General features: G+C 41.0%; 1 protein-coding gene across 1 annotated transcript in view; it reads left to right on the forward strand.

Moving 5' to 3' along the window:
* The window catches only part of LOC145415432 (glutamate receptor ionotropic, kainate glr-3-like), a 348,498-nt gene extending 339,494 nt beyond the window's left edge, over window positions 1-9,004 (forward strand). The window contains exons 8-10 of the mRNA XM_080284711.1: window positions 1,299-1,478; window positions 8,458-8,694; window positions 8,924-9,004. Coding sequence (XP_080140837.1) covers window positions 1,299-1,478; window positions 8,458-8,694; window positions 8,924-9,004 — 498 coding nt within the window. The remainder of the gene's footprint in view (window positions 1-1,298; window positions 1,479-8,457; window positions 8,695-8,923) is intronic.
* Window positions 9,005-15,705: the final 6,701 nt, after the last annotated feature.

Here is a 15,705-nt window from a genome sequence, read left to right on the forward strand (position 1 = left end):
GCCCGCTCTTTGTGAGTGGAGGTATTGTGTATGTTGCAAATTAATTTTTGGGTTCTTTTTCTCTATAATGTCTTATTTCACTGGTTGGTAAATTGTGTACTTTTATCTCAGTCTGTATGCTAAATAATTTAGTGTTACACGGTGTAGGAAAACTATGGATATTTTGGATGTCTCCAAGTTGGTAACTGTTGCTTCTCCGAGAATGTAGAGGATCATTCTAGTATACAGGAAGCTTATCTAAGGATGGGGAAGTGACTAGAGTAGTTTTTAGTTCAGACTGAGTTTAGTTCAGTGTCAGTGCACACTGTATAGCTCCGGTACTTGTGAAAACAGTACAGAGGAATTTGCAGACTTTAAACGTAATTATTTGGTAAATAAAAGAAACGAACTTGAAAAGCCCGTGATCTTATGTACTGTACACTCAAAGGCAGACCCTACGAAGAATGACTAACTGGGTGATGTTCTTCCTATACTGAACTACTGCTGTTGGAGCCTGTGGCAGTATGGTATAGGGGCATGACAATACTGTACATAATTATTTGCATAGATTACCATAATTTAAAAATGAGACCTTTCAAAGTTTATCAGATGGCCTAGATACATTTGAAACTTTGAATTCTCGAGACAAATCAAAACATGTCCAGGTATAGTTTTACAGTTACCTTGATTTTTTTTCACCATCGTCAGGCAAATTAGGGTATATTATGCCATTATACGATAGTCTGCCAAATCAAACCTAGTGAAACATCGGAATTCTAGTGACAAAAGACTGGTAGACATGGGTGAAGAGAAAGTCCTGTTTCATTGGAATTCCGAACTCATCGCACTGTAAGTTGCCTACTCTCCCAGGAATCTTTATTTCATTCTCATCTTACTTTCAGACTTCATTACTGTAGACATTTACAAAGCTCTGAACCAGGCAGCAAGATCCTGGCCATGTTTAGCATGTAACACATCATCCAAATACAGCAGATTTAGTTTATTGAATCCTCTATCATTCATCACTTTAACCCCATCAATGGTACATTTAACTATAACTGCACACTTAATTTATTTAGACAATGGGTAGGTCTTCTGACATGGTTTAGGAAGTGACGGAGGCTAGAACGATGGTCAAGATAGTGGTCGCAAAGCAGGCACCAAACAAAATATTTGGGGGGGGGGGGTACAACGTTGTTACTTGCCCATAAATTCCAAATTTCGTTTTTACAAAGCCCCTTAGTACGGTCTGTATTAACAAAGCTGATCAAGTCCAACAAATTCACACCATGATTAAACACCCATCCTTTACAGTGGAGGTGTGGGAGAGCGTGCTGGTGGGTCTGGTGGTGTGGGGCATGGCAATGTGGGCGTTGCAGCGGGTGTGGTCACTGGCTGTGGGAACACCAATGCAGAACATTAATACAATCCTCCTCTTTGGTCTGGGCTCACTGCTTGAGCAACCAGTCCCAGACCCTTCACACACCATATCAGGACAAGTACCAATTCCAAGCGTTTGAAATATTTATCATGAATAATCTTTCTCTGGAACGTACCAGTATAACAAGCAACATTCTTGCGCATAAAATGATCCAAATTGTAATCCTTTTGAAGCTTGCTGCATATTTCTCAATGGCAAAATAATAATAATAATAATAATAATAATAATAATAATTCAGCTGTACACTCGGATCAAAAATGATCTTTACACTAACACCATTGAATATCTGGGAGAGGGTCAAAGTCCTGTGGAAAATGTAGCCTTCAGCCAGATGCGATATTGGTAGCCCTGCACATCATTTACGTAAAATAATAAACAGAAAAAATCGCACATCGAGTTCGAAGCCTCGAATGCTCGCCTTCGTTGTGATAACAGAGGACCATAACGAATAAAATTTGTACAGTGTTCTACATAAGAATGTCATGAATAGTAATTTAAAATGAATTAAAAACCCAGTATCGACAGTATCATTAATTATTAGGTGTTTTCCCCGGTATATCCGATATATACTGTATATATATATATATATATATATATATATATATATATATATATGCAGTTATCCCTCCCCCCTTTCCCCTTCCCCCTCCCTCCCACTCCCCTTTCCTCCCCTCCTACTCCCTCCTCCTTTGCCACGTGTATTTTTAGATTCAGGTCATCCTTTGTTGTGTTCCACTCCCTGATGCAGGTGACCCTAAGTTAAGCTGCAGGTAAAAATTCAGGTCATCCATTGTTCTGTGTGCCACTACCTGCTGCGGGTGTGCATAAAAGGCCTCAACCCTTTACGTTTCTGTCTCACTCTGTCTGAAGATGTAATATACGAAAGTACTCACTGTCGCTCCTTTCATTTCTCCCGTGGTTAGTTTGCATATATATATATATATATATATATATATATATATATATAAATATATATATATATAAATATATAAAAAAAGAATATTTATTTATTTATTTATTTATATATATACATACCGTGTATTTCTCTCTCTTCAGACTCACGAACCTGTGTATTAAGCCGTCGATTTTTTTTTTTCTTTTTCATTTCAAATAATGTCCTGATCCCAGAATGGTGCACGGTTATCCGCATAATTTAATGCATACTCCATCCGTTGTTCCATATTTATTTCTATTAAATATGGCTTCTTTGCTGAGATACGGGAAGACAGTCCAGCGGAGTTTATCCTGTTAATTATACTTAGAACAGGTCAACTCTTGTTCCTCTGGCATGGTGTTGGAAGTGACAAATGGATCCTTCTAAAAAGCTTTCACTATGGCCTGGCATAACACAATGAAATAAGGGAAAAAATAATATCTCAAAAATTAAATAAATAAATGTATTATTTCATTTCTTATACTGATCAGTGGCCCTAATCAATGTGCCGAGCAAAAATTACTTCATTCTAAAGTTTTAGTTAAAATGCAGATCTTTAGGCATGGATTTCAACTGATTAGTTTCAGTCTCAGATATTTTCTTTCATCAGCATTTTATGCATACCTGATCTTGGTGTAAGAGTGTACATCGGGGTCGACCACTAAGATGCAGATTAGTTTTTATACTGCCTGTCTTATTGTAACGTTTCACCCATAGCGAGACAGTGTGGGTCGACACCCTAGTGTGATGAGCGATACTCCGATAACTTAGTCCCTGACTGTGATATGATAGAGAGGCACACTTCCTCCATAGTGTCCATCATGGGAGCGTATTGTTTAATGCACGTCTCTAATCAAATAGCCTCCCCATCATGATTCGCTTTTTAGCAAAATGAATCCTTGAGGACACTGGGTCACGTAAACACTACATATTCTAGCAAAACGTGTAAATACTTTGGATTATATTATTCAGTGATTATAATAATATGCATATATTCAATGTTATTGTAAAAAATATATATTATCTAGTGAGAAGTTTCAGCAGCAACAGCAACCTTATGCATCGATACAGTCAAATATGTATCTCACAGGCACTTGCATATGTCCGTATCTCACTCAGGCATACCAATCATACGGACGAAAATTATCTATCTATATATATACCTAGGCTGTTTCCTCCAGCCGAGACAGGACGACACATTCCCAATTTACTCCTCCACTCAAACATTTTCATTTGCATATCAGCCTCAAAGGGAAGAAGGGACAGATCCTCACCGCACCACACTGCACGAGGGTCAACTACGCAGTGCAGTCAGTGACTTCGCAGCAGGGCCCGACAGCAGAGCTGGAGCCACTCTTCCTTGCTCAACAGACATCCCTGTAGCATCCAACGCTCTCTTCACACTGTCTATCCATCCTGTTCGTGGTCTTCCTCTTAGCCTTACACCTCTCACATCAGATGTAGTTATCTTATTCACCAATCGCTTATTATCCATTTTCTCCATATGCCCAAACCATCGCAACGCACTCTGCTCAACTCGATCAGCCATCTCCCCAACAACTCCAGTTCTCCTTCACACTTCGCCATTTCTCACTCGATCCATACGCGTCATTCTACACATACTCCTCAGACACCTCATCTGCATTACATTCAAACTTTTCCTCTCTGCTACACCCATATTCCATGTTTCAGCCCCATATAATGGAGTCGGTACCAAAACACCCTCATACAGCCTACTCTTTACATCCGTTCTAAGCAAACGACATCTAAACACTTTTTTCATACCTCCCAGCACCTCTCCTATTTCATTCATTCTAAACTTCACTTCTCCGTCTATTCATCCATCCACAGTAACATGTGACCCTAAATACTTAAAACACTTTAAAACACTCTACCTGCTCAAGCAACTCATCATTCAAAACTATATTCATCCTCCTACCATCTACCAACCTCATACACTTCATCACTTTACCCTTAATCTCGTTTACTGTCAATTTCCTCCTTTCACACACCCTTCCAAACTCCTCTGCCAACTGTCTCATTCTCTCCTCTGAATCAGCCACCAGTGCAGTATCATCCGCAAACAGCAGCTGCTTCAGATTCCACTCTCTACCATCAACATTCACCAGACTCAGACCTACACCTAACACTTCCATTCACCTCGCTTACAACACCATCTATATAAATATTTAACAACCAAGGCGACATCACACATCCCTGCCGCAGCCCCACTCTCACGGGAAACCAGTCAGTCACAGTATTTCCCACTCTTACACACGCTCTACTATTCACATAAAAACTTTTCACACCTTTTAGTAACCTACCATCAAGTCCATACAATCTTAAAACAGTCTACAAAGCCTCCCTATCTAGCTATCTATTTATTGCCAGACGCCTCAATCCCGTTTGAGGTGGCCACAAAAAAATCGCCTCCAAGTCGCCCTGTCCCCCGCCATTTCACTGCCCTGCTCCCAACTCACACACCCCTCTCTCATATACCTCTCCACCCCATCCCTCCATCTCATCCTCGGCCTCCCCCTCCCTCTTCCCCCCTCCACCTCACTCACATACACTCTCTTCGTCAGTCTTTCACCCTCCATCCTCTCCACATGGCCAAACCACCTCAGTGTGTTCCTCATAACGCTTCCTATCACATCCGCATCAACACCACAACGCTCCTTTACATCCTCATTCGTCAGCCTGTCTCTCCATGTGACTCCACAGGCTTCTCTTAAATAACTCATTTCCACTGCTCTCACTCTTGACTTGTGTCCTTCCAATAACGTCCAAGCTTCACTTCCGTACGTTAGAGTTGGTATCACAATACTGTCATGTAGTAACTTTTTCACTTCCATGCTCACTTCCCTGTTTCTTATCACTGCTTTCAAAGAACCAGCAACCTTTCTTCCCTGCTGTACCCTTTCAAGCACTTCACCCTCCAAACCTCCATCCTTACTCATCACACTACCCAATTACATAAACGTACTCACATTTTCCAATTCCTCACCATCCAACCTCGCTGTACATTCACTGACTTCACCTCTCTCAAAGACCATCACTTTACTCTTCTCTACATTCACCTTTAGATTCCGTTTCTTACACACTCTCCCAAACTCATCCACCAAGCCTTGCAGCTCCCCTTCGTCTTCACTCAACAACACAGTATCATCTGCAAAGAACAGTACAGGGAGTATCCAAACATTATCCTCTCTCACCAGGGACACTCCAACATCCACTGCCCTACCTTGTACCTCTTTTATTACCCCATCCATGTACAGATTGAACAACTATGGAGACATGACACATCCCTGTTTCAACCCAACTTTCAAGAGAAAAATTCACTTAGTTCACCATCCACACGCACTGCAGCCTTCGCACCATCGTACATACTCTTCACAGCATTCAACAACCTCCCATCTACTCCATATATTCTTAACACTTTCCACAATCCTTGTCTATCCACCCTGTCATATGCTTTCTCATGAGAGCCGCATACAACTTCTTTCCCATCTCTAGAAACTTTTCCACTAAAGATCTACACAACCTCTTCCCTTCCTAAAGCCTCCCTGTTCTTCTCCAACTAATTTCTCTGTTCTTTTTCTAAATCTGTCAATAAGTATCCTACCATACACTTTTCCTATTATACTAAGAAGACAAATGCCCCTATGATTACCACACACTTCTTTTTCCCCTTTTCCTTTGTACAAGGGAATAATTATACCTGACTTCCAATCCTCCGAGACTCTACCTTCCTCCCAGGTCAATCTGCACATCTTCCACATCCATTCTACTACTATCTCTCCCCCATGCTTCAGCATTTCACCACACACTCCATCAATTCCTATTGCTTTCCCCGATTTAACTTTCTTCATTGCTTCCACAAATTCTATCCTACTGATTTCTTCCTGTCTTCTCACCTCCCTCCTTCTCCCAGCCATTTCCCAGCCACTTATACTCGCATTACTTCCATCTTCTATGTTCAACAATTCCTTAAAGTGTTCACTCCATCTGTTCACTTTTTCTCCCTTCTCCACTAGTGATCTACCATTTTTATCTTTCACTCCCCTGCTAACTTCACTTCCACCCTGTCTTACTCATTTCACCTCTTTCCAGAACATTTTCTTACAGTCCCTCCACTTTACACTCAAATTCCTTCCAAATTTCTCATCCACTCTCTTCTTACTCTCTCTTACTAATCTTTTCACCTCTCTCTTTCTTTCTACATATAACTCTCTCTTCCGCCTCTCAACTTCTTCCACGCCCCTATTTCTCATCCATTCATTGTATGCTTTCTTCTTTTGTGCCACAGCCTGTCTCACCTCTTCAGTCCACCACGCTGTTTCTTGCACCCCCCTCCGCCTTCTCTTCCTTCCACTCACCACATCACATGCTGCACATATTTCTTCTGTAAATCTCCTACACACACCTTCCACGTCTCCCATCTGCTCCAATTCATATTTGCCCAATCGTTCCTCCACTTCTCTCTTATACTCTGCCTTTTTCTCATCCTCTTCTAACCTGTCCACTCTCCTTGCAACTACTCCTTCCTCTCGTCTTTCCCTTCTTCTATTCCTCCATCTTACTTGAATCCTAATTCTGGCCACCACCAAGTAGTGGTCAGAAAGTCCACTCCCCCAACCTCTATAAGCTCTTGCATCCATTACACATCTTCGCATCCTTTCATCCACACACACATAATCAATCATTGCCTTCCTTTCATTCAGTTCACCACCCACCCTTCTCATCACTCGCCATGTATACCTGTGGATCATTTTATGCCTGAAGAGGGTATTGGCTATCACCAACCCCCTCCCAGCACAAATGTCCACTAACGCACTCCCATTCTCATCTATCTCAGCAGGCACACCCCACTCACCAACTATTCCATCCACCTTCACATTCCCAACTTCACCATTCATATCACTGATCAAAAACACTCTCTCATTCCTTCCAAACTTTTCCATGCACACTTCTACATTTGTCCAGAACTCTTCTCTCACTCTTCTAGCACGATCTTGCATTGGCGCATACACACACACAATCGCCCACATTTGTATTCCGACTTTCAACTTTATCCACACAGTCCTTGACCCATCTGATCCATACTGTCTTATGCTCTTCTTCCATCTTTTACTCACAACTATACATACTCCTTCCTTTGCCCTCTCATTCTCACCTACTCCTGCACATATACCCCCTCCATACTCCCATTCTGTCACACTTTCTCCTCTCCATTTTGTTTCAGTTATTCCACATACATCCACTTTCGCACCTTCAAGCACCTGGACAATCTCTCTCTCTTTCACCTCATCATTCGCTCCCCTTACATTCCATGTTCCGATAACCATGTCCTTTGTCCGGTCCTTGGTCATCATCGTTTGGTAAGTCCTTGTCCGAGGCTTATTGTTTGTTTTTTTTAGTTAGTTGTTTTCCGGGGAGGGGCACTAACCCTCCGCCAACCCTTTTAGTCGCCTTTTACGACAAGCAGGGATACTGGGGGAGTATTCTTGAAAAAAAAAACCCTACCCCCGGGGGGTCATATGTTTTCTCGAAATCCAGGAACGCCCCAAACACATCCTTACCTTTCACAAAATACTTTTCACACACCTGTCTCACAGCAAACACATGATACACGCATCCCCTCCCTCTCCTAAAGCCTCACTGCTCATCACCAATCACTCCCTCTGTACCCTCTCTAACTCTCTTAACACTCTACCATACGAGAATTATATCAAATACATTTCTTTCACACACGTATCAAGAGCTCAACAGTGTAAAGATCATTTATGACCCGAATGTATACTCACCAACAAAAGTCCTGCTCAGTTCACAATCGTAGTTTGATCCCGAAGCATCTGGGGCTCGAGGAATGAAACAGTGGATAGTAGTAATAGTGTTAGAACGTAAGATGCTTCAGGGTTTTACTAGGATTATGAGCTGTGTAGGACTTGTTATTGAGTGTACATCCTTTTCATGGCATTTGATCATGAGTTTTATAGTGTTAATTCCTTTTACAGTTCAGTATTGAAAATGGAGAGATGGTAAATTTAGGCCAAGTTAAAGTGAAGAGAGTATAGTGGCAGTTTCAATCTTGTCGAAACAGATGATGGTGGGATTGTGGCTCTTGTTTTGCCTCGTTATGGAGACGGGTTTCCGGTCGTCACTTGTTGCACACCTCACCGTCCAGGGCAGGTCAGAGCCACTTGACACACTGGAAGACATGGTGCAGCAGAGTGGCTGGAAGTGGGGAATGGAGAAGACTTTATACAAAGGAGCGGTTGTTGAGTACTTTACCAAGCACACTGGGCCTGTGGTGCACCAAGTGGAATCAAATATGGAGGTTAGATATGTGATTCACATTTATTATTTATCATACTTTGTGTCTATTTATTTCCATTCAACTTCGATGGACATGAATTTTCGGAAATGTCCATTCTTGATCTGTTGACCTACCTCACATGTTGGTGTGGATAATTCTGAATACTAAAAAAAAAAAAAAAAAAAAAAAAAAGGATTGGTGGGACTACACAGCAATTCACCCAATTTCCCTTATGTCTGTGTCGTTGCAGGGTTCCAAGAGGGGTAGTTCCCTGCAGTATTTGACGAGGTGGAATTATTTTTTTACTGTATACAGTATCCTGCAACTTTAATTTTCTGCATTGCACTCTGAGTAAGGTGACCAGAGTCCCACTTTTAGGCAGGACAGTCCTGTTTTTTTACGTCTGTCCCGCTTATTTTGCTACTAAAATGTCCCCCCCCCTTTTTTTTAAACAAATTATCTTATGTGTCCCGCGTTTAAAAAATTATTATTACATTAGATATAAGGTGACCTTCTTTTATGAAACTATGATGACTTAGTAAAATTATGCATAATCCATACCAAATGAAATACCGAAGTGTTAATATTGAATTTGCTATACTCACTAACTGGCAACTTTGGTCAGCCATTCACGGTAACATACGGTATGTTCAGAGTTTATCTAAGCCATTATTCAAAGATGTTAGTGTTACATTAGCAGCCTCAGGGTGGGGTGCAGTTCTGTGTGTGTGTATATATATATATATATATATATATATATATATATATATATTGCTACGGAACAGAGAAAGATAATGTACACTTTAAGTGAGAATACTAAAAATCACTACTGTCCCGTAAAGTTCCAGGTTCAAAACAAAAGAGTTAGGTAAAATTACAAGTTAAAGTTTAATGCTCAAACTAACAACAAAACATTCAGGACTCATAAGGATAATGTAATGGCAAAAAACAGGTTAAATATATGGTTAACTGCAATAGCCTCTATTAACACGAAATTAGCAGGAGTAAATTTATCTAAGTCAGCCCTGAAAAAATGACAATACCAGATAATACTCAGTGAATGCAAGATATATTATTACAGATACAAAATATTATTAATAATGGCTGACAGGAAAACTCTACATTAAGCAGTAAAACCTCACTAGGCCTACGAATTAACACCTTATGCTACACAGTACAAGAAAAAATGCAGTAACACTTATACTCAAATTACACAGCTGCTAGATGGCTGGAGACTTCCTGAGCACTCACAATAATAACAACTGTACAGGGGAGGAGAGAGATGTGAACAAAATGAAGAGTAGATCTAAGTGGCAATAATGCAGAGACTGAGCTCATTATATAGGGGCCGGCAGAGCTTGATACAACTTGTAAGAAGGACACGCAAATGAAGCCATGGGGACAAAGAGTTGACAATCCTGCTCTGAACAATAGAAAGAACGACTTACTCTACTATAAGGGAGGAGGGAGGGAGGTAGAACACGCTCGTGATCAAACATGCAGCATACTGTACGTTAGAATTATACAAAGGATGATGAAATCATAGGCTATGTAACACCTCCCCACAAAGAAAAAGAAATTTACAAAGGAAATTTCTTATTACTCTAAAACAATCTGTCTAAAGTCTAGATAAGCAATCTGCAATAACATTTTCTTTCCCCTTGATATGTTGTATGTCTAATGAATACTCCTGAAGAAGTAGACTCCATCTTGTCAATCTCTGATTTTTATCTTTAAACTTACTAAGGAATTTCAGTGGGTTATGATCGGTATAAATGACTATGGGGTCAAAACCAGAACACAAATAAAATGAAAAATGCTGTAAACCCAAAATCAAGGCCAAAAGCTCTTTCTCAATAGTTGAGTAGTTCTTTTGAGGTGGAGTGAACTTCTTACTGTAATAAGATACAGGGTGTTCAATACCCTGATCATCCTCTTGCAGCAAAACAGCCCCAGCTCCTGTATCAATTGCATCAACAGCCATCTTAAAAGGCTTAGCAAAATTTGGAGTAGCGAGCACTGGCTGACTTAATAGGATAGCTTTAAGTTTGTTGAAAGAGGATTCACAGTTATCGGTCCAGACAAATTTAACTCCCTTTTTCAGTAGGTCTGTAAGTGGTGATACAAGAATTGAAAAGTTAAGAACAAATCTCCGGTAATAACCTACCATTCCCAAAAATCTTTGTAGCTCGTTCCTACTTTTAGGTCTGGGAAGATCACTTATAACCTGAACCTTAGCTCCTGGTGGTGCAACATGTCCATCACCAATTACGTACCCAAGGTACTGAACTTCAGCTTGACCAAACTCACACTTTGATAAACTAGCTACAAGATTAGCCTAAACCAAACGCTCAAGAAATTTACTGGAATGGCATAGGTGATCTTTCCAGTTGTCACTGAAGATTAATACATCATCAATATAAACAACACACCCTGCCAAACCCTCTGTTACAACATTCATGAGCTTCTGAAATGTGGCTGGTGCATTCTTCATACCATATGGCATTACAGAACATGCAAAAGTCTTTCCTAGTGTTACAAAACATGAGATCTCCCTAGCGCGTTCTGTCATAGGTACTTGCCAGTATCCCTTTAACAAATCAAACTTACTTATGTACCTAGCCTTTCCAATCTTGTCTATGCAATCTTCCACGCGAGGGAGAGGGCAAGTGTCTGTTTTGGTTATCTGATTAACACGTCTGTAGTCGATGCAAAGCCGCTGTGACCCCCCTGGCTTAGGGACCAGAGTGACAGGAGAACTCCACTCGCTCTGACAGGGCTCAATCATCTTGTGGTCCAACAGGTAGCCAAGCTCCTTCTCGATGAGAGGAACTTTCACTGGGTTCACACGGTAAGGAGGCAGATTAATTGGCTTTGCATCTCCAACATCGACATCATGCATCAATACAGTGGTTCTTCCTGGAGTGTCACGGAACACTTGCGGGTACTCCTGCAGTAATGCCGAAAACTCCTGCCTTTCCTCGGGAGGTAGATGAGAAAGCTTAATCTGGAGATCATTCATGATATCAGGATTCTTCCCCAAACTATCACTCAGGCTCATGCTGCATGGGAGAACTTCACTTGCAGACTCGGGTGGAACAGCTACAGTGCAGACTGGGTTATTTTCGTCCCGCCTGTGATATAACTTTATCATGTTGATGTGACAAAGTTGCTTGTTCTTTCTACGATCTGGTGTGGCGATGACATAGTTGACATCACTGAGTTTCTTCTCCACGAAATAAGGACCACTAAACTTGGCTTGAAGAGGTTGCCCATGAACCGGTAGCAGAATCAAAACCTGATCTCCTGGCTGAAAGTGGCGTAACCTGGACTTCTTATCATACCAAGTCTTCATCTCCTGAGCAGCTCCTAAATTCTCTCTCGCCAGCTGTAAAGCAGTGGACAGCCGTTCTTTGAACTTCATCACATACTCCAGCAGGTCGACTTCATCACATACTGCAGCAGGTCGACGTCATCTTCCTCCGACAGCCATCATTCCTTGAGTAGCTTAAGGGGTCCTCTTACTTCATGGCCAAACAGTAGTTCAAAGGGTGAGAAGCCCAGTGATTCATTTGGAGATTCTCTTGCGGCAAATACAACGAATGGAAGACCTTTATCCCAGTCTTTCTGATGTTCCAAACAGTATTTCTTGAGCATCGATTTGAGTGTTTGATGATATCTCTCCAACGCTCCTTGGGTCTGGGGATGGTAAGCTGAAGACGTGATCTGGGTGATGCCCAACTCTTTCAGAGACTGCTTGAAAACATTTGACATGAAATTACTTTCCCGGTCTGACTGTACCTCCTTGGGCAGACCAAACTTTGTGAAGAACCCTAGCATTTCCTTAACCACATTCTTTGCTGAGATATTTCTAAGTGGAATGGCTTCAGGATAACGAGTAGCCATATCAATCAGGGTCAACACATAAGAAAATCCTGAAGAAGTCTTAGGAAGAGGGCCCACAATATCCACCAACACACGGGTGAAAGGCGCCTCAAAAGGAGGAATGGGAACTAGAGGTGCAACCTTTTTGGTCTGATTACACTTCCCCACAACTTGACAGGTGTGACAAGACTTACAATACCAGGAAACATCCCTGAAGATACCTGGCCAGTAGAAGTGTTTCAAAATGCTTGCCACAGTCTTCCTCACTCCAAGGTGTCCTGCCAAACTGGAATCATGAGCCACTCTAATGATATCCTGCCTACAAACACAAGGGATGACAACTTGATGTACAACCTCCCACTCACAGTCGGCTGATGCTGTTGGGGGTCTCCACTTCCTCATAAGTACTCCTGACTTTATATAATAACAAGTAGAAGCACCAGCTGACTCTTCCTCACTGCAAGCAGAGTTAGCTAGACCTTTCAACTCAGGGTCAGCAACCTGCAACTCAACCAACTCTTGACGAGACAAATTATCAACACTACGGGGTACTGCCTCATCTGGTGAGTGGTCCAAATTAGCAAGAAAAGTGTCAGCTAGGATCACATCATCATCATCATTATCCTCTTAAGTCACCAGTAACTTTAGACTTAGCCCTAGTGACAGCACATGCAGGGAACACATCAGGGACATCACAATCCTGGGTCGCAGCCACTGGCTCACTAGACAACTGAGGAGTTGGACACACTTGACTTCCACCAACATCATTTCCAAGTAAGAAAGTTACACCTGACATTGGGAGTGTCTCAACCAACCCAACCATAACGGAACCATTAACAAAACCAGACTCTAAATTCACTCTGCACAGAGGGACAGAGAAGTAATTATTCCCTACACCTTGTAAGATTACAGTTTCATCAGAGGAATTAACATTAGAGCCTAGAACACTGGTCAGCATAAGGGATTGGCAAGCACCTGTGTCACGATATATTTTAACTGATTTCCTGTCATTACTGTCCAGAGGACTGACAAAACCATCAGACAGGAAATTAGCACATGAACTCTTGAGAGTGTCACCCACGTTACTGCTCAAAAGAGGAGCTTCATCATGACAATTTAATTTACCCCTCAAAGCAGGTTCAGTTAACTCACTTAAAGATTTCTGGGAACTCTCAAAGGTGGACACTAGACCAATTGACTGAATATTTAAAGACTCCTTTTTGTTCACATCACGCTGTCTCCTGAAACATTTCTCCGTAGTATGACCAAGCTTACTACAATAAGTACATTTACTTTTCTGAAATCTAGAGGTGAAGCTGGTATTTACTTCCTGAGAAACATCATCCTTATTCTCTTTCCTGTTACCTGTACTCTGAGTAGAGGCAACGTACTTACTCTCAGCTTTCCTTTTTTCTCTAGAATATCTCTTGTGAGTGAGAACATATTCATCAGCTAAAACTGCAGCATCAGACAAATTATCTATTCTTTTCTCATCAAGATATAGGCTTACATCATTATTTATACACCTTTTGAAGTCCTCCAGCAAAATCATCTGCTTAAATTTGTCAAAATCAGAATCCACATTCTTAGAATTTAACCACTGCTCTAACAGATCTTCTTTGATTTTTGCATACTCAACATGGGATTGCTTATCTTGTTTATAAGTTGTCCTAAATTTTACTCTATAGGCTTCAGGAACAAGCTCATAGGCCTTAAGAATCAAGCTCTTAACTACATCATAATTATCAGATTGATCCTGAGGCAAAGATGCTTAAGTTACTTGAGCTTTACCGGTGAGAACAGTTTGAAGGAGTACTGGCCAATACTTTTTGGGCCAATTAAAACCCGTAGCTACCCTCTCAAACAACTGAAAATACTTTGTTAAATCAGATTCATTAAAAGGAGGGACAAGTTTAACATTTTTAGCCACATCAAAATCATCAGAGCTAGATGATCCAGTTCCAACTTGTTTCATGCGATACTCATGGTCTGCCTGAATCCTAGCAATTTCAACTTGTGCCTCAGCCTCCTTAGCTTTTGCCTGAAATTCAGCCTCCTTAGCACGAGCCTGCTGCAGGGCTAGCTGTAACTTAGCTAATTCAATCTGCGTTTGCTCATTTCGAGGAGTTACATTCAACAAGTTTTCATTAATCATGTCAACAATTTGCTCTTTAGAATGATGAGAGCGAACAGCAATTCCCAATTGTTGAGCAACAATCTTAAGTTCATTCTTTGTTCTGTTTTCTACATCACACACTGTTTGCACATTTGACAAAAAATCCTTGGCTTCATCAAGCGTTGTAATAGTAGACATCATGAATAAATCACAGTCACAAAATATCAAGCAATATCCTTATGATAATATCCTGAATATCCTGATAAGAGGTCGCCAAATTTATGTTACGGAATAGAGAAAGATAATGTACACTTTAAGTGAGAATACTAAAAATCACTACCGTCCCGTAAAGTTCCAGGTTCAAAACAAAGAGTTAGGTAAAATTACAAGTTAAAGTTTAATGCTCAAACTAACAACAAAACATTCAGGACTCATAAGGATAATGTAATGGCAAAAAACAGGTTAAATATATGGTTAACTGCAATAGCCTCTATTAACACGAAATTAGCAGGAGTAAATTTATCTAAGTCAGCCCTGAAAAAATGACAATACCAGATAATACTCAGTGAATGCAAGATATATTATTACAGATACAAAATATTATTAATAATGGCTGACAGGAAAACTCTACATTAAGCAGTAAAACCTCACTAGGCCTACGAATTAACACCTTATGCTACACAGTACAAGAAAAAATGCAGTAACACTTATACTCAAATTACACAGCTGCTAGATGGCTGGAGACTTCCTGAGCACTCACAATAATAACAACTGTACAGGGGAGGAGAGAGATGTGAACAAAATGAAGAGTAGATCTAAGTGGCAATAATGCAGAGACTGAGCTCATTATATAGGGGCCGGCAGAGCTTGATACAACTTGTAAGAAGGACGCGCAAATGAAGCCATGGGGACAAAGAGTTGACAATCCTGCTCTGAACAACAGAAAGAACGACTTACTCTACTATAAGGGAGGAGGGAGGGAGGGAGGTAGAACACGCTCGTGATCAAACATGCAGCATACTGTACGTTAG

The sequence above is a fragment of the Coenobita brevimanus genome, chromosome 102 (genome assembly GCF_032717465.1).
Source record: "Coenobita brevimanus isolate Jiangsu-jjx chromosome 102, ASM3271746v2, whole genome shotgun sequence".
In the NCBI taxonomy this organism is placed as follows: Eukaryota; Metazoa; Arthropoda; class Malacostraca; order Decapoda; family Coenobitidae; genus Coenobita; species Coenobita brevimanus.